Genomic DNA, 20,384 nt, shown 5'->3' on the forward strand with positions numbered 1-20,384 from the left:
TGCTTATTAACTGTCCTGAATAAATTCCGGCCTTGCGACTGGAGGAAGGTCACCTTGAGCATGCTCAGATGGCTGCACATCACATCCCCCACTTACCCTCTCTCCTTTGGATCCCGGCTCTCCAGGCTTCCCAGGAGCACCCTGCAATGGGATAACAGGACAGGCGTCACTTCACCACGGCCATCTCTGCCTCCATCTTTGCCTTTCTTGGTTTTTTTACACAGCACTTGTTGGGGGAAAAGGGAGATTGGAGGGAAAAAAGCCCACCCCCCCTCCCCTCCCCCGAACTCCTACCAGGTCAGTCTAGATAGGCAATCAAACCTCTTCCTCTTCATTCCGCTACTCCTGACCCTGTCCATTCTTGATCTGGGACGACATGAGCCAATGGTGTGGCTTCTTTGATGTCTTCTTCTACTTCTCCCGAGAAAAACCCAACTTGCCTTGGAACACCCCTGGGGCCTTCCACAACCTGGCCTTTGGATGAGCTAACATCACCTCTGATGATCTGGCTCACCCCCTCCGCAGCCAAACATAGTAACCTTAGGTTCCCAAAGCAGAGAGCCTGCTGCTCTGCAGTTCCACAGCCTCTGCCTACCATCTGCCCCTGGACCCTTCATCCTAGATGACCTGGCCTGGCCTCAGACTTCCTACCCAGAAAGCTCTCTCTTCTCACCCAACATATGAAAAAAATCAGCCTAATGCTATGTTCTCACAGCCCTCTCGGGGTATGGGGACAGTCACATGAGGAATAAAAGACGTATCCCCACACTTCGTACTGCTGAGACATTGATTTCCTTTCAACCTATGCTACTGCCATCCTCTCCACATGGAATATCACTTCCTTCCCTCCCTCCATTCTTCCTTCTTTCTCTTTCTCCCTCCCTTCCTCCCTACTTTCTTCCCTTCCATCCCTCCTTCCTTTTCCTCTCCTCCAGATTCTTGACATCCCCTCTGAGAAGCTTTGGCTGTGCGGTCTCTGACCAATATCTACCCTCAGACAGAAGTCACCTTCCTTCCAGCTGCCACCTAGCTTTTCTTCTTCCCAGATGTGGGAACACAGACATGCTTGATTGCTCATCCATAGGCAGCAAAAGTTTGGCAAGCAGGACCTATGCTTATTTATTAAACGAGGGCATCATACTCCTATCCCAAAACCTACCCTTGTAGTGATATTTTGTTTGTGCTCTAACAAGTAAAGCTTGCCTGAAGATCAGAGGGCAGAGCTAGCCACTAGAGGCCAGGCAGTGGTGGCACACACCTTTAATACCAGAGCTTGGGAAGAGGAAGCAGGAAGATCAGGAGTTCAAGGTCACCCTGGGCTACACGAGACTGAATCTGTCTAAAAGAGTAACAGAGCCAGCCACATGGTGGTGGTGGCTCACATCTTTAATCCCAGCACTAGGAAGGTGGAGACAGGAATATAAGGCAGATGGAGACAGGATCTCAGTCCATTTAGTCTGGGGATTCATAGAGAGAGGATCTTGCCCCCTACCTTCAGCCTGAGGATTCAGTAGAAGTAAGAAGTATCTCTAGTGGCTGGCTCTTTTACTGATCTTTCAGCATTTATCCCAATATCTGGCTCTGGATTTTTATTATTAAAACCAATTAGGATTCGTGCTACACACCCTGCACTTGCAGGTATTCAAAATATGCCAACCCCAAGGTTTGCCACTGCAATAGTGAGTACAGCCTAGCCAGTCATAGATGATAGACACAGTATACATTCAGAATGCATACATGATCTGGAGAGATGGCTTAGAAGTTAAGGGCATGTACTACTTTTGCAGAAAATTGAGCTCAGTTCCAAGTATCCTTTCAGAAGGCTCACAGTAACTTGTCACTCCAGCTCTGGGGGATCTGATATCTTCTTCTGGCCTCCAAGGGTACTCACCTGCACATATCCACCCAAAGACATACACAGGTAACACATAATTAAACGTCAAATAAATTTGTGTTTTACAAAGGGCCCTTTGTGTATAGCCCACCAAAAAGGAGGAAGTAACATTTGAAAGAGAATGAGGGTCAGGTTAAAGGGAAATTTGCTAGGCCTGGTTAGCCCAAATTTCATTCTAGGGGGCAATGAAAAGGTAGGGAGAACTCACATACGCAGCAGCCCAACTGAAAGCTCACAGAGTTGAGAAATGGGAGCTGGGGTATTATTTCCTCCAACTCAACCCAGTAAGCAAGAGCAAGGACTGGTCAACAAGTGAGGAGCAGGTCTAGTGAGTGACAAGCTATGCCTGGGCCAAAAGCATAGGGTACTCAGATATGGAATATTTGATCCAGCCTCAGAGAAGGCAATCACTTCTAACAGTGGTCCAAAGGCACTCAGTGACAAGGGTGTTCTCTTTCAGGGAAAGAATGCAGGCTTTGATATACACATGAGCAATTTCCCTGAAAGTCTTTTCTCTACTTCTGTCCATCTACTCCTTCATCATCGGACACTTTTAATGTCTTGTCTGGGACAGAACAGAGCAGGTGACCAGTAGAGCAGGTCAACAAGTGCTTCCCTCTGGTGGTCCACAAAGTCTACAGAAATCCACAGAAGTCCACAGGAGAAGGAAAAGGGATAGAAGATGAAGGTATTTTGGAAAAAAGGTGAGGGGGGCCTGAAAACTAATTTAGTATTTCAGGAACAGACCAGAGTGGATGGAGCTGATAGGAAGAAGAAAAATGAGAAGGACCAGGGCACCTCGGGGGCCATTTGCACTGCAAGGGAGATCACAACTGCCATTTGAGCTGTAGAGTGGCATGAAATATCATTGTCCCACAGATCTCCAGCTGTTGTAGAAGGTCATGGTTGAACAAAGGAAACCATTAGGGAGACGACAGCAGTGGTCCTTGTAGAAAAGGACTCAGGATTGGACAGGCTCCATGAACAGAATTGAGAAGCATCACAAAGACAAAGATGGAAGGATTTGTTGACAATGATACTGAAGGAGGGTGGCTAAGGAGACAGAGTCATCTACCTGGTGTCCCTGGTGGCTGTATAACTTGAGATTTTGTGAAGTTAAAATGTAAGCCCCCAGTCCCAAAAGCACACTGATGCTGGTGGAGGGGTTTTGATAAGCTCAGGACTTATTTCTCAGCCTTATCACCTATCTGTGGTTTCCACAGGAAAGGGCCACCAAGTAGAAAGGGCAGGGTTGGGTAATACTTGCCTCCTTGCCTGGAGCTCCTATCTCTCCTGCTTCTCCCTGTGAAAAACGAACATGAGGTCAGGGGGGCTCAACAGCATCAGCCCAGCACATGTCAATCTTCATGACAGACATTTCATACATCACGTTCCAGAAAAGACAGCAATCAGTGGACCAAATAGTCCACCTGACAAGGCCATCCCACATGCGGCCTTCCAGTCAATTTATGCAGGAGAAGGTAGAGAATTGCCCTAGCCTGTGAACAAACTCTGCTTCTGGGCTCTTTGTCAATGGGGTTGATGTATTTGTACTAAGCATGTCTTTAAGAAGATAATTTTACCAGTTGTCTAGTGTGAGGAAGGCCACTCTTATCAACAGGGGACAATGTGTTAAATAAGATGGTGGGTTCTGACTTTAAATTGATTCTTCTATTGATTGGTTTTCTGACTTTAGATGACCTCCTTGCTAATCCCTTAAGTTCACTATGCTTCAGTTTACCCATCTCTAAAGTAAGAGGAGTCACATCATCTATGTCATAGGTTACAGTGACACTTATTTTCATTGAGATATGTAAAGTACAGTGACTAGCATGTACCAAAGCTGGATAATTCATCTGTTTTTATGATTAAGTCATTTTTGCAGAAAGTACATAATTGGCTGCTGAGTGGCAGCCAAATTATAAACCAGGACTGGAAAAGGGAACAATTGAGCAAATGCATGTGACTAGAGAAACCATCCATACACATCTTGGAATAGAAGTGGAAAACAGTGGACAGGTTACCACAAGGAAAGGATGGAACCAGCTGGCCCTGTGGTCACATGGAAAGGGCAGAATCAAACTGGAGGGTATATGCAGGACTATGGGAGCATTTCCATCTTGAAATGTCACATACAACCTTTATCCATCCATCAGTGCAGGCCAGAGTCTGCAGCACACTCCAATGATTTCAGTGTGGCTATGAATGAGTGCTCACTATCCCTTTAACAGCTTCTACATACACTACAAGGTCAAGTCAGGGGACCCAGACTAAAATTCCAGATAGGTACAAATGTATATACTGTGCCTTTGAATCAATCACCTATACATTCTGACCCTGTGACCCAAACTTGTTCATCTTCACAATCATTACAGGCATCCTACAAGTTCCAGGGCCATCATTGCCAGCACTATCCACCACAAGCACCAACAAATAACATCACAAGCACCTGTACTTATTGATCACTACAATGGGCTGGACATTGCCACAATCCTTTATGTGGACTATAGCATTTAATGAGTGATTCTGTCACACCATTAGATTAAGGCGATAGCCACATAATGAGATTTTACACCACTTTCCTAAGGTCTCATATCTAGAGCAGTGGATCCCATAGAAATGTCAATTATGAGCCCTCAACCGTCTCCTAAATCATGAGGCACTCTGACTCCGCCCCATCTCATCATGACATGAGAAAATAATGGCCCTTAAGACATGAGTTGGCAGGGACAGTAGTGAAACTCCAGGTCACATCTAGATCCAGGCACCTCGACCCATTAGGTTCTCTGCTTACCGGAGGCCCACGGGGACCTAGAAAACCCGGAAGTCCTGGGCTGCCATTTTCTCCTTTGTTTCCCTTCTGGCCCTGTGAAGGAAAGACAGGGAATTAATTATTCAAGGTCAAATAAGAGTCCATCAGATGCAGACTTGATGATACTCCCAATCTGTGGAGCCCTGACACCCCACTCCCACCCCTTCCCTGCACTGGAGAGAGGATGGGACGGCAAGAGATATGAAGTCTGTGAAACTTGTTATCATCAAAGAGGGTCAGGGAAGGAAGATGAGATGAGGGGAAATCTCCACGGACAGAGGCTAGCCTCCCCATTCAAGTGGTGTCATCTTATGGAATAGAGTCTTAGGAGCAACACCTAGATCTAGATGTGTGCAGCCTCTCTGAAGTGGGCACGGCTTCCCGTGATGCTCCCAAGGCTCAGGGTGTGACGGTTGCAACCTTTGCAGTCCAATGCTTTTGTTTTTCACCAAGTGCCCACAAGTGGGTCAGCTCCTCTGGGGCTAGCTCCTCCCCTGCGTGGGTCCATTCCTCAGGACCCACCCCTATCCTATCTACTGTGTCTCAGTAGGACTGACAGATCCTACATTGAAGCTCCTGGTGAAGATGACTGGAATTGTCAGAATGATAGATACTGTTGTTGTGACTACCTGCTGAGACTAGTCGTCCTGGGATTTTGTGGGTTTCTGGTCACCCTGGTTTCTACAGTCCTAGCAATTATATGGAAAGCATTGTCTAACACACTGTCCTGACCAATTTTTAAATGACCTTTTATACTTCCAAGTGGCTCCCGAATAGATCTCAATACAAGCAAATAAAAAATATGAGCAGGCTTGGCAAGAAGGAAATTCATACCCAGACTTGAACGTACTGAAACCTAGAACCCATAAAGAACCATCTGCCCTATTATGTCTCCCCACTGACCTGGCATGAACCTCAAAACCAGAATCTAGTCAGTGCCCAGGAGTCTACCTGCCATACTCTTTCCACTACCTACCACTGAACTTCCTTGCTCTCCACCCATGATTCCCCTCTCTGTTCCCAGGCTGCATACCACCTTGTCACCTGACATGATCAAGGTTGCTTGGTGTGACCCTGCCCTGTGTTTCAGTCATTAGACACTCACTGTGAACCTTACTATACATTTTTGACACTGAATATTTGGAGGTACCCATGATTTAGACAACAGAGATTGCACGAGGTAGTTAAATGTATGGTAAACTTTTCAAGAGCCAAATACTCTGATTCTCTGGCTTCAGGATTATTTGTACCATTTAAATAAGGATTCACTCTCCAGTGTTTTCAGGGACAGAGAACAAACAACCTGTGACATTAGACCCTTCTCGCCCCAACACCTTCAGGAAGCTTGGATGAGCACTCACTGGGGCTCCTGGATGGCCAGGGTCTCCTGGGGCTCCAGGTGATCCGCTGCTACCCTGGTGGGAGAAACAGAAATGTTTATTCCTGCCAGCACTCTGTGCTAGGGCATCACCAAGCAGGGCACTGGAACAAACGTGGCTGCAGGTGGATGACTTAATTACATAGGCTGTTCTCACTCAGGCTGGCATGGCTCTCTGAAAAAAACCACTTCGTTTTGCAGAGGATGTTTTTCAATGTGTAAAAGGAACCCATGATATTTAATTCATAACATTATTATGGCGTGAAATGAGTCCGTGGGCATGAAAAGGCCTAGCTCACTGACTGGTGCCCACTGCACTGCACAGTAAATGAGGAGGATCAGCTTCATTCATTCTTCCATTCATCCTTCAACTCACAGACTGGGCTATGAACAATAGCCATGTAACACAACCCAACTCAGGAATAGTTGCTTACATCATAAGGCGTGTCTGAGGAAGCAGCTCTGCCTGCTCTTCCCATTGCAAACTGCCTCCCCCAGAGCATGATCACAAATGCAATGAATACATTAAAGCACAAAGATATCAGAGGACTAGGGTAAACACTGGTTTGTTCTGTCATGCAGTTGGAGACTGAAAGAATCCCAGGTTCTAGGACTGACTGTCTTGAATCTACTATTTGAATCTCTAACTTGACTGTCATTTTAAGCATATTTATAATCTTGGCAAATACTTCTCAATAAGATCTCTCATAGTGGCATTCACTTGTGATTCCAGCCATGCTGAGAGTAGTGGCAGGTGTCAGGAATTCAAAGTCATCCTCGGCTACACAGTGAGTTAGAAGTCCGCCTCAGCTATATGAGACCATTTGTCAAAGTTAACACATACAGAAAGATCCATTATAGAGTAAATATCAGGAAGCTGAAGAATTGTCCTAGCTACCCCGTTTCACTCCCAAATAAATCCCTATTGCCTAAAATGCACAGCTCAACTTCCCAAGGCTCAACACTTTCTGCCCACTAAACTTCCTATGAGGATGCTCTCTCTGCTCAGCTCACATCCCTGACCTTAGTCTGTGGCTTGTGGCTCTTATATCTCCAGCATCAAGTGAGTGACAGACACTGGAGTTCTCTGTTTATTGAAAAGACCAAGAACATCACAGAGATCTATTCGGTGTTAATCCTGAAAATGCAAGATTTGAATGATGTCTTGCAACTGTGAATTGTGTACTCAGGAAGATGTCAACATTCTCAAAATTTGATAGAGTCAACAACCTTCGGCTGACCCCGGCTGGGACCTCTTATATTACATACCAGCCCCTCTTATAAATCATTCACTCCTCACACCAAATGCAAATGTCATTACCATTTTACATGTACAGAAACTGAGGCACAGAAATGCTAAGCCACACACCTGAGAGAGAAGTGGAAAAGCTGAGTTCTGAGCATAATCAGTACTGAGCCCACCCTGTACCGTACTGCCCTCATTACAGATGTACTTGTAGATCAGTAACCAGAAAAACAGTCTCTGCCTTTTGTCTAACATGTGCCCATGGGACCACGGGTATTGCAACACCTCATCTCACCAGATGCACCCAGAAATCATGCAGCACAGATAACCTTATTTCATGAGGAAATCAAGACACAGAGAAAGTCCAAGCTCTGCCTGGGATCTCTGCTAGTGAGTGCAGAATGGAAGCCCTGAGCACTATTTCTGATTGGCAGGCACACTCAGACCTTCTAGTGAGTGCTGCCTGCTGCCCCTCCCTATACTCCCTCCACCCACCAACCCATCTGTGTCTCTCTAAAAATATGTACTTTGGCTCATCCCTATGGAAATGATATCTCTCCTGCTTCTTGCTCTAGTCCTCCCTCTGTCTCTGTGGAAGGAGGAGGACCACCAGACATTAGCACAGTGGAAGGAGGAGGACCACCAGACATTAGCACAGTGGAAGGAGGAGGACCACCAGACATTAGCACAGTGGAAGGAGGAGGACCACCAGACATTAGCACAGTGGAAGGAGGAGGACCACCAGACATTAGCACAGTGGAAGGAGGAGGACCACCAGACATTAGCACATGGTGCCAACACTAGTTTTGGTGGTCACCTGTTTTAGTTCCCTGTGAACTTTGGCCTTTTGATGTTAGGGCCAGGTCCTCCCTGAGCCACAGAACTAGTCAGTTTGTCTGTCTTTCTGTCTGTCTGTCTGTATGTATGTCTATCTACCTACCTACCTACCTATCTATCATCCATCAACAAGGAGCCCCTCTGGGTATTATGCTGCCCATAGTAGTCACCTTCCCAAGCTTCTGGTCTCCAAACTCCTGTTTCAAGCCCTTTCATGCAGGACAACTTTTCTGACAAGACAATCTAGTCCATAGACATTTAAGGTACGGTCTTAACTTCAGACTCTTGGCCCAGACTGTTTGAGTCCAAAGGCTGACATCAATTGCTGATGAGCTGTGTGATCTTGGGCAAACTATGAGCATCTCTGCATCTTCATTCCTTGCCTTTGCACATGTAGATTCATAATGTAGTTTCATAACTCAGAAGTCTCAGGAGGAAACCAAATGAATGATATTTGTGCTTTGCTCAGTGAACACTCCCATCTTTCTTTGAAGCTGTGAGGTATTAATCACATGAGCTTTATCCATCCCTCTGTGAGTATAGATTTTAAAGAAAGCAAAGTGAAGAATTTGTAGATGTACCTATCTACAATTACCACAACATGCATGAAATCGATCTGCAAATATCATGCACAAGAGAGGTACACACACACAACACTGACACACCATGTGTCCAACAGTGGCCCCAGAAGCATGCAGCAGAGCCGAAATGTTCACACTTCTGAGTAACATCATATCCATCCCATTGTCACAGCACAGTACATCACTTAGACATTAGCAACTGCATTGAGCAACCAAACTGTAGCAACAGGCATGAAAATGCTACAAGCTAAAGTGATCCATGGAACACTATACTTGCCAATGACAATAAATCATGTAATGGTTTACATATTTCAAATGATACACTTTCCATCTTTTAGAGTGCACTCTTCCTTACTAGAAGCAAAGTTTATTGTTCATAGTATGCTAAGTTACATGCACAGCTGCCTCTCATGGGTTTCCAAGGCTTTTCTCTTTACACAACACTGGGTATCCTGATACCTACTTTCTACCTTTGCTCATACTCTATGGACTTGCCTACATATATGAATGGAAATAGGTAAACCCCAAATATGTACCAATGTGGAATATTATGGGTTAAATTCACGTGTTGAAATGCTAATGCCTAGGCCCTTGGAATTTGAATTTGTTAATAGAATAATCAAAGATGTAATCAGTTAAGTGAGTTTATGGTATAATAGGTTGAACCCTGAATTCAATAGGACCAATGTCTGTATGTAAGGGGAATTTGGGATACATACATTTGCACACACACATACACACACGCACACACACATACACCATATATATAGGAGGAATATTCCATGAAGACAGAAACACAGACAGAGTGATACCTCTCTATGCCAAGGAACGTAATTATAGTCAGTCAACTCTAATATTGCTGTGTGAGGATCAGCCTTCAGCAGCTCAGATACTGAGCAGGATCCATGCAGTCAGTGAACTAATCACTCAACTTGACTTTTCTATCTGAGGGAGTAAAACTTAATTCTCTAGGGCCAGCAAAAAAGGGGGAGAAACACACGCGCAGGCATGCACGCGTGCATGCACACCCCCCCCCACACACACACACACAGAAACTGAAGAGGAGATGCAGAGCAGGAGAACTACTGGACAGACAGACACACAGGATGTTTCTGAGGGCCAAAACTTAGTTCTTTATTAGTCTTTCTCTTGCCTGTTCTACACTATTCCTTTTCTGTTCTGTTCTTCTCCCTTGATGTTTCCCTCTGTCTCTTCTTAATTTTTTCCTTCTAACTAACTTTATTTTTTCCTTTACAGCTTATATACTCCAGAAAAATCTTTGAAGCTGTATGAAAATTACAATGTGGTTGCATTCCATTTTTCAAGTGAATGATTACAATGAATACAAGTAAAAAACCAGAATGTTCTCCATCTCCCTTACACGATTAAGTATTTTACATATTACAGGTGAAAAGCAAGTTGCCCAAGAACCCACATACACTCATACCCAAGCAACTTGTTATAGATAGCAAGTGTAAGCAAGCAAGGTATTTTTCTCAGTCAGTTCTTTTACGGGTAGGCTGCATTTTACAGTTACAAAGAAAGGATCAATCATTTTAGTGTTTATCTCAAAAGGTAATCTTATAAAAAAAAACTTAAAAAGAATCACATATCTGAACTTTTATATATGAAAAGCAGTCAGTTCTACTTTAAATCCTCAGGGTGTATACCCACCCATCAACCGAAAAAAATATATATGGAAGCTGAGGGCAGAAATGGGTACAAGGAATTTGATCATTAACCTATCCTAGCAAGAAAGGTACATCAGCCAGCAATAGCCAGACTGCCACTGTTCCTGTTCGTGGACCTCAACGAGTCCCTTGTTCAACTATTAAAAGTGTGTCTTTATAAACTTTAAATTGTTCCCCAAGATTTTCCACCTCAAATCCATTAACAAAAACATTTTACCCTAACCTTACTAACAATCTACATGTCTAAATTCTAAGGGTGGTGGTTGAATCATTAATCTGCTCCAGCAGCAATGCATGGAAAAAGTCAGTCACTATTATTGTTAAGTACCAGTGACACTACCCAGTGAGGGGTTAGAAACTCCTTGAAAGTTTTCATACAACACACAAATAATGATGGATGTGGTGTCCATGAAGGCAACAATCAGAGCTGTGCTCAATAACAGCATGAGATCCCCAGGACACACAGTCCTCGGGGCCTTGCCCCTCCAAGGCTCACTCAGGTGTGGCTTTGCCAACCACCCAGTCACGTTCCATGAGTTCCAATGCTACCTGTTGGTCCCTTCACATAGCCCTGGACACCTTAGGAAGCTGAAGATGCAGGGATACTTTCCCTCATGGCTGGTACCTTAATTTCCTTCCTCTGGCTTCCATAAACAAATGTAAATGTTTCTGTATAGAAGCTACTAGTTGTGGTACTTACAGGAAACTCATGTGTGGTACATAAAACTATGTAATGGTCCCAAACTGGAAGCATGGCAGCTCTTGGAGTCCCTGTGGGTAGACTGTCAGTGGGTTGTCCTAGGGCACATTTAGGAAGGCACTTGGGGCAAAGGGCAGTGGCTGTTTAGCATCCTCTAGGACACAGAGCATCATTTTAAAACAATACATGTATCCATACCAGGGTGAAACACCAAACATCACCTTGGTAACAGCTTTGCAGAACTAGGTAGCAAGTTAATGTCAAAGGAAAACTCACCGGTGGGCCCCTTGGTCCTCTGGGACCCTGTGGTCCTGCAGGTCCAGTATCACCCTGGAAGAGAGAGGGGTCATAAAATCACCGAGCTACACGAGAAGATGACAGAGGTCTAATTTGGATCAGATTTCACCAACAGACCCAGGAAGCCAGCACTGTGACCAAACACTTCCTTTTGAGTGCCAAGGACTTCAGACATGTACAAGTTTGTTGCCCCCAGATGTGGAGATGCTTTTCAGTTCACATTTATAAATGAGTACATTTATTTACCGGCATAGGCATCGTTCACCTGTTTACCCAGTAGTTTAAGTAGTCAAATCTCGAACCAAGAAAAGTCAAAATGACAAATTCACTGGACAATAACCTAGAACCATTCCTGCCTGAGTCACCACAGTATGAAAGCTGCCACCCAACAGCACCACCACCCCACACTGTGTCTCAGGTTGCCTCAAGGGCTCCACCTACTAGACTGGTTTTATAAGTATGTCTCAGTTAGGATTACCATTGCTCTGTGATGAAACACCATGACCAAAAACAACCCAGAGAGGAAAGAGTTTCTCTTACTCTTCCTTATCACAGTTCATCATCTAGGCAGTCAAGGCAGAAACTCTGATGCAGAGGCCATTAAGAAGTCCTGCTTGTTGGTGTGCTCCTTAGTAATGGTAGTAATGATGGGGATGTGGTGCAGTGGTGTTGTTGATAATGGTGGTAACCATAGCGATGACAATAGTGATGCTGGTGATGGCAAACATGTTGATATCAAATGATGGTAGGGAGTTTGTGGGACTCAGAATTACTATGAGCACCAAAAAGATCAAGAGATGGAGAAACAATTTGGGAGAAAACATGAAATGCCTCTCAAATCATGTAAGATAGATACGGTGGGCCCATCATTAGACACTAGACAAATCAGATGAACCCAGAAAAGCCTCCATGAACTGTGAAATAAATCCTGACCCCAAGGATAGAAGAAGCTCAATGAAAACCAATTATGTGTCAATCCAAGTCCTTTACAGAACTGCTACCTGCCACTGTGATAGGGTCCCTAGGTGCCCCTCCCTTGTTCTCTCAACCACTGAAGGGCAAGGCATCCCAACTTACGTCTTTTCCTGGTGATCCTTCTCTTCCAGGGGGGCCAATAGTACCAGGTTCTCCCTAGGAATAAAAAATTATTGTTAGGGACAGGGCTGATTTAGATATAGGCCACCTCAAACACATGGTATCTAAAGGTGTGGGAGAGATCCAAAGCCCCAGAGGGATGTCAGACAGAAGTGTCCCCCACAGAGTACGGCAGCCTCTGCAGCAGAACTGGATCCCAGGAGAGTAAGTGGAGCCCTAAGTGTCTCCCAACAGGGAAGGCAGGAAGAAGACAAGATGATGGGTCAGGTGAACCTATTTGAGCCCCCTGTTACCTGCTTCTCACTACAGCATAGCTCTGTCCTGGTTATCCACAACACTCAAGGACTCTGACCACTGACCCAACAGTCTCTTCAGTTTCGGGCATTTTGAAGAGACAGGTGCTAGAGAATTATAAAAAGATTCTAGGGGGTACCCACCTGGGAGAAGGCCTATGTGCTAACATACGTTCTCTATGACCTGGGAAAGTTACCCATGACCTCTGGCCTGAGTTTGCTCCTCTGTAAACGAAGCCTAATACCATGGCTTGCTTCACAGGCCTTAGGGGACATGTGAACAGAACCACATAATACAGGCAACCTGAGTTCAGGTCCCTTTGACTAATTTGGCTGCATGTCAGTGTGGGCCAAGAAGAACCATTTACAAAATTCAAATCAAAAGATGGGAGGGTGCCACCCACTGTGACCCCCATGCTAACATGTCTACTGTTCCTTCCTAAGTAGAACAGCAAGGTGATGTCCTACCAACCCTGGAATCCTCTCCCTGGTGAGTGTCATCTCAGAGTCACCTACTTACCCTCAGACCAGGTGGGCCAGGATCACCTGTGTGTCCCTTGAAGCCCTGGAAGAAATATGAGGAAGTTATGACTCTACCAAAGAACAGGCCGGGGCGGGGGGGGGGGGGGCACGAAGGCAGAAAGCTGCAGAGATGTCCTGTGTCACCCTATCTTCCAGTCGTGGCTGACCCTGCTGCCTCTCACTTGCCACCAGTTTCAGGGTGTCAGGCATGGACAGAAGAAAAGCAGAGAGGAGAGGCAAGAAGCAGGGAAGAGAGAAGGTTTTCTCTATGGGGCCCCATTTTGCATGGTGATAGAACCATTAAAAGTGCTCATTTCATGGTCTTGAAGCCCTGAAACATGGGTTCTGTTTTCCCCATTTTATAAAGAAACCCAAGCTCAGTCCTGTGTATCACTCAGATAGTGAAGAGGCACCATGATTCACACATAGGCTCATCTGATATAGAGGACACCTCTCCATGGCCATTCTCAACATAAGAAGGACAGGGAGTCCATGGAATCAAATCACCACCTGGCTACATCCACCAGGTTCCACTCTGACTTCATCTCCTGACAACACAAGCAGATGAAGACACAACCAGGGAGCAGAAAGCCCTAGGGTGAGGCCTGTGGAAGCCCATTTTCAGGTTCCCAGTGGCTTTACCCAGCAGGTCTGCATAGAGAGGATGATTGGATCACAGGCCTAAGTGCAGATGTCTGAGATGGTCTGCATTTGGCTGTGCTGGGGGGAAGTCTTTTGCTCCACCCCTTGGCATTCCTATAAATACCCTAGGGCAGAGACAGTCAGGGCCCAATGGACTAGGTTCCAGGCCCTCTCAAGGCTATCCTGTATTTTCTATCTTTATCTCCCCTCTAATCCTTCTATCTAATATTTCCTGCTGTTCCTACTCAAGAGCACTCTGGGGAATTATGGGGGTGGTGGGTAGCCCCTCCACAGAGGCCATCCAGGGAGAACTCCATCTTAAAAGGCCCTTCAGGATATTAAGGTCACAACTGAGAAATGCAGTCTGTGCATCTGCACCCACCATGGCCGACTAGAATATACAATCTCCTATCCTCTATAGGATGAGACAGTAGGATGAGGTAGCAGAATGTGGTCCCTCTAGAACCCAGTAGGGGCAGTAGACAGGAAGCCCCAGTCTAAATATATGAGGATTTCTTCATCCAAATCTAGGCTTATAATTGGGGTTCAATGACAGTCTGTCTATCAACTACATAGTAAGCTGTTAGAACATTGTATCCATTGATGGAGAAAGATGAAATAGGAGAGGGTAGGAGGGGAATGAAGTCACCTAAGATTTAGATTCAGTTTCAACCACTCTATGCCATACCTTAGAAGAGGTATTTGCCCCTGGAGCCCTAATATCACTATGTGTAAGATAACGGAAATTCTGTGATGCCTAGTCTTCTCTTTTCAGCTGCCAATGCCCTCTATGCCCCTGCATCTGATGCACCAGGGCTGATCATGGTCTGGGGGTAAATCAAGTCTCTGCTCTCCTCTGCCAAAGTGGGACCGAAGTGCTTCACTTCTCTTTGCTAGGGTTCAGTTTCCATGCATGAGCATGAGGATGAGCCCCATTTCTGTAGGGCTGCTGTCCGGAATGAACAAAGCAAAGCTCTTCAATTATCCAGAACTTGGCAAGGTTCTGGAACCATCTTTACAGGACTGAATCCCACAGCCACTTGGCTCCAAAGATGGCTCTCTAACTTGCTCTTGTTCCATAAACTCAGGACAAAAGCCCCATGTAGGGGTGTCCCACACTGCCAGGCACTCGGCTGAGAGTTTTATAGGTACCCTTCTCTCCTTTAACATGCGTAGACACCGCACAAGGTGTGGCAATTACTATTATCTCCATTACACAGATGAGGAGTCAGGTCCGGAAGTGCCCTCTTTGATCAATTATCGACAAAGGAAAGGACCCAGGTACATCTCTAGCCAAACTCAGAGCCAACTGGAGGAACCTCACCTCATTCACCAGCTTAGGCCTCTACACTTCACCCCTACCTTGAAATCCCCAGTGTAGAAGTGGATCCAACTCCTAAGTCAGAACCCAGCAAATGGGGCCCTCCAGCTAACAGGAAGCCCCTCTTATCCCTTAAACCCAGGAGCCACCTGATAAAACTGGGCCATTATTCACCAGAATCACTTAGTGAAAGGGAATAGACTGTGGAGCCACAATATGCAACCATCTGCCATATTTAAAAAGCTTTAAGAAAGGATTCAATGGGACCAGCAACTTAGAGGATGTTTTGGAGAAAAACAACCAGCCACTGATTCATGGTTGTAGTCTGCATAGGCCAAAGCATTCATCCCCCTGCCCGGGTTCCTCATGCTGCATGCAGAAGAAGCAGGGGGATTAGGGAAAATGAACATTGATTTTCATGTTTTGTTTCCTCCTTAATGAATAGTTGCCAGATGATTTATTGATTTTTCAAAAGAAAAATAACACAAAGGAAACAGAAGCGGTGTTCTGATCCATTACCTCTGGACAGATCATTGGATTTCAGGATTTTCATTAAGCATCATTTTTTTTAAATTAAAAAATTATATTAAAAATTCAACAGCATGAAGAGGTAAAGCATTTAAAAACTAAAATCTTAAAAATATTTTTTATTATTACAGAAAATAACCTGTGTTTAGTGCAATAATTAGATATAGATTTAGATAAAGCTACAATCCATATAACCATAGATGTTAGGCATAAAGAAAGGGACTAGGGAGAGGAAAGGATCTCCTGAGAAACAGAAAATGGAATGAATACATAGTTATGAATTAATGGAGTGGGGTTGGGGCTACCGGGGTGGAAGTATTGAGGGGAGGGGGTAAGGAAGGGCATATGGGGAGGGACAAAGGAATCATATGGAAACCTACTCCAGTAGATGCTTCTTAAAATATATATATATACACATATATATATATATGTATATATATATATATATATATGTATATATATATATATATGAAAAAAATTAATTGGAATTACCAAATAATGGAGGAGACAAAGCCCCAACTAGATGTCTCTTGCCACCAAATGAAATTTCCAGTGCCGGGTATGGGTTACATCTAATTGAATTCTTGGCCAAAGAGACTTCATGGACAGCCCCCAAAGAACCCAGGCTATTGCCAAAGTTATGGGTTTGTCTCCACAAACTGATGACAAGACCTACTGCTGAAGAGGTCTAGACAAGCACACACCTACACAACTCATTCAAGATGGAGAAGATGAGTTAGTGCCTACTTCAAGCCTTCACCCCTAGTGTTCATGATACTGGAAGGTGCTCCGTACACTACCAGAGGAAAAGGCATTCCATCTACAGTAGTGTCCAGCCTGCATGGTATGCTGGTGCCAAAGTGGAACAATAGTTGTGGGAGTAACCAACCACTATCTGATTGTAGTTAGGTCCACTCCATGAGATCAAACCCATGCCTGTGACTGCTCAGGTGGCCAAGAACCTGAGACTAACTAGGCCACAGGCCCAGGGGGCAAACCAAATACTATTGCTCTGCTAAAGGGACTTAGCAAAACAATGATTCCTAATGACATTCTTCTATAATCGTAGATCAGACTCTTGCTCAGCCACTGTCAGAGAAACTTCCTCCTGTAGCAAAGGGGAACAAATACAGAGACCCACAGACAGTGACAGACCTTGAAACATTCAGTTCTAAATGGGATGTCCCCATGAAATACTTCCCCACCTGGGCTCAAGGAACTTAGCAGAAGAGGCAGTGGAAAGATTGTAAGAGCCAGAGGGGATGGAGAACACCACGGAAACAAGGCCTTCTAAACACAACAGGGCTGACACACATATGAACTCACGGACACCAGGGCAGCATCTACATGGCTTCCAGGGGTCTAAGCCACATGGGGTCCCAGTGCTAAGATGGGAAGTGGACACAAGCTCCCATCTCTAACCCAGAGGCTATCTCCAGCTGAAGACATCTTGCAAAGAAAAAATTAGTTTTCTCCAATGGAGTCATAGTGGGCATAAACCACATTTCAGGGTAGACTCATTCCCAGCAGTAGATGGCCAACACAAAACATCAATGATTTTTTGGAGGGTTTTTTTTCTCCCTCATAATGCTTTCTGGGCATTTTTTTTAACCTACAGGTCTTTGACTTATAGTTTCTGATTTTGTGTTTTTATGGGATTTCTGTGTGTGCAAGTGTGTGTCCCTGTATCTTTAAGTGTTTCTTATGCTTGCTCTCTCTCTCTTTCTCTTCTTCTTCTTCTTCTTCTTCTTCTTCTTCTTCTTCTTCTTCTTCTTCTTCTTCTTCTTCTTCTTCTTCTACTTCTTCCTCCTCCTCCTCCTCCTCCTCCTCCTTCTTCTTCTTCTCTCTCTCTCTCTCTCCTCTCTCTCCTCTCTCTCTCTCTCTCTCTCTCTCCCTCCCTCTCTCTCTCTCTCTCTCCTGATTGTTTTGTCATATTCTGATTTGTTTGTTTGGGGCTTTTTAGTTGCTTGTTTGTTTTCTAATGAGAGAGAAAAAAGGGGTGTGGATTTGGGTGGATGGAGAGATGGAGGGGACCTGGGAGGATCTGGGGAAAGGGGGGAACAGTGATCAGAATTTATTATATTAAAATAATCTATTTTCCATTTAAAAAGAAAAAAATGAATAGAAAGGCTGTAATTCATTCAAGAAATAATAAATGTGATAACACGGTACATGTTGACTGTCCTTCCTTCTGTTGGAGAAGCAGAAGCGGGTCACTTCCCTCCTTACACCATGCTTGTCTTTTCTAGTGTCGCCATCATGACAGTATACCGTTAGAGTGGACTTCCACAACTGGAAAAGGGTTAGGGCACTGAAGGAAAGGGCAGGAGATGTTCTTCCGGTGACCAAGAACAAGCATGTCCAAGGCCCTAGGCCCCCCCATCCCCAGCACTGCAAAACTCAGCATAGTGCTGTGCGCCTGTAATCAGAAGGCAAGCAGAAGGTAGAAGCAAAACCAGAACTTGAATGTCATCCTCAGTGACATGATGAGTTCAAGACCAGCCTGGGTTACATGAAACAGTGTCTTCAAACACAAGTTGTTTTGTTTTGTTTTTAAAGCCACTAAAATCAAAACAAATAAAAACCCAGGAACAAACAAAACACCCTGTTTTTTCTTCAATTATTCAGAGTAGAGAACATTCAAGTCGGGATAAAGAGGGAAAGAATGAAGCAACTTTAAAACGCTAACTAGCCTGAGATGACTTGCAATCTAGGGGATAGAAGCTAGAGCAGCCTGCAGAGAAAGCAGAACTGGTCACACCAGCACCAGAATGTTGGGAGACAGACTTCGGGAACTCAGAAGGTCTGCACACATTCATTCCTGGGGACAGCGGCACAAGACCAGACCAACACTTACCTGTGGACCTCTGGCTCCCTCTGCTCCTGCTAGGCCTGGCTCTCCTGCCTTGCCCTGAATTGAGGAACAAAAAAAGAGGCTCAGGCTCCCATCTTCAGGCTCTTTAGATGTTCAGCTGCCTGCCCTTCCTACCACTGCATTCCCACACGCCACTGGCCGAGCAGGCTATCAGCTAAATGCTCCTAATGGATTTCCTCCAGTCCCGCCTCCACAGCATATTCAGGCCTGGCGTACTCCTAGTTTTCCTGCTGTGATGATAGTTCAAGCCTTATCCCCCCAGTTAACCATTCACAGGGATGCTTCTCTGCCCAAGCGCCCTGCCCAGATGAAAATCTATAAAACCATCTTAGTTATTAATGACTTGATTCACAAAAGCACTATGAACTTACGACATTTTTTCCCAATGGCCACACTGAAGATCAGAGCAGTTTTATTTTACCAGACTTCTAAGGACAAAGCTAAAGAACACCTCAGCTTCCTGTCACCCAGGCAGAGGCTCTGCTCAGGCCACCAGGGGCACCACTCACAGGGGCCTGTGATCTGATTTACACAGCCCTTTCCATACCCTATGTTCTCAGATACAAAGGAATACAAGGATACAGTTGCTACACAAAATGACTGCCTACAGTTTGGTATAATTCCAGACAGAACCAAGGCATGAAGAAAGGCAACTGAGGTCCAAACAAATGGCTCAGAGGTAGGAGAGAGGATGCTGAGGAAGAGGTGAAAGGGTGCTGTTTGATGGGCAGCTGGGCCAGTTCTGGATCTCTCTTCATTGTAGCTTGAGAACATGGCCCTCCTAAAATAATCTGCACCTTGTTTTGCAGAGTGAATTTTTAGGACTTACATGAAGTGAGTTCACATTACAAGAGAAGGGAGAGAGAACGGAACATTCCTAAATTTAGAGGGAAATTTTGGACAGAAGCTGGGGAGCAAAGGTTGGCTTTCAAGTTATCTTTCTTGTGGCTTTCTGACCCAACTTATCCAAGTCTAGCTGGGTGGTGTTGGGTGTCATTTCCCCCGGCATCTGTTTCTGCAGTTTTAACTTTCAGATGGTCCTCCCTTGTAGGTCTTGGCCTTGACCCATAATCAAGATGAGTGTCATTACTAGTCCAGTTACTAGCAGACAAACAGCCAGTATCAAAGGAGAGTTATTCCTGCATTAGACATAATTAAAGTGTGTTTGGAATTTTGATGCATCCTCACTGAGAACCAATGGAAGATACCCCTTAGGAAAACCACAGGGGCAGAGGAACACACAGTGAGGGCTGTAACTGGAAGGATAACTGAAACTCTGTGCTTCATCCTAAACAACAATGGATGCTCAGCTACATCTTATTAAAATACTTAACAATTTGAAATGTTGTCTATCTGTCTATCTACACATTGAAATGTTCATTCATCCACTGGGCTATTATCTACCACTTATCTGTCCATCAGTCTGTTTCTCCATGTACTCCCCTCACATGAGAATGGATCAAAGTGGAGAAGAGCCATGTACTAACCGCTGCCATTTGATATCCTCCTACCCCAGTCTCAGACATAAGGGCACCTGCTGCAGTGGAAAATATAGATGTTCTCAGTGTGCTCCTTATAGCTTCTCAGGAGACCCAAGGGAGCCTGGATCCCAGCTGTTTCTAGAGGTACTACCACTCAACAGCCTGTCTTTCATGACCTCCTCTCCCCATGG

The 20,384-nt window shown here is 44.9% G+C and overlaps 1 protein-coding gene across 3 annotated transcripts in view; it reads right to left on the bottom strand.

The window, feature by feature from the left end:
• The window catches only part of Col22a1 (collagen type XXII alpha 1 chain), a 255,332-nt gene that overhangs the window by 13,267 nt on the left and 221,681 nt on the right, over window positions 1–20,384 (bottom strand). For all 3 annotated transcript variants that reach the window (XR_008220523.1, XM_052747950.1, XM_052747949.1), the window contains exons 52-59: window positions 18,695–18,748; window positions 13,345–13,389; window positions 12,514–12,567; window positions 11,416–11,469; window positions 6,068–6,121; window positions 4,689–4,760; window positions 3,162–3,197; window positions 97–141 (exon numbers count right to left, since the gene is read on the bottom strand). Coding sequence is in view for 2 of the 3 variants with exons in the window: in XM_052747950.1 (XP_052603910.1) it covers window positions 97–141; window positions 3,162–3,197; window positions 4,689–4,760; window positions 6,068–6,121; window positions 11,416–11,469; window positions 12,514–12,567; window positions 13,345–13,389; window positions 18,695–18,748 (414 nt within the window). In the remaining variant the exon portion in view is untranslated. The remainder of the gene's footprint in view (window positions 1–96; window positions 142–3,161; window positions 3,198–4,688; window positions 4,761–6,067; window positions 6,122–11,415; window positions 11,470–12,513; window positions 12,568–13,344; window positions 13,390–18,694; window positions 18,749–20,384) is intronic.

Source organism: Peromyscus californicus, unplaced genomic scaffold (assembly GCF_007827085.1).
Source record: "Peromyscus californicus insignis strain IS unplaced genomic scaffold, ASM782708v3 Scaffold_20__1_contigs__length_68692818, whole genome shotgun sequence".
Classification (NCBI taxonomy): Eukaryota; Metazoa; Chordata; class Mammalia; order Rodentia; family Cricetidae; genus Peromyscus; species Peromyscus californicus.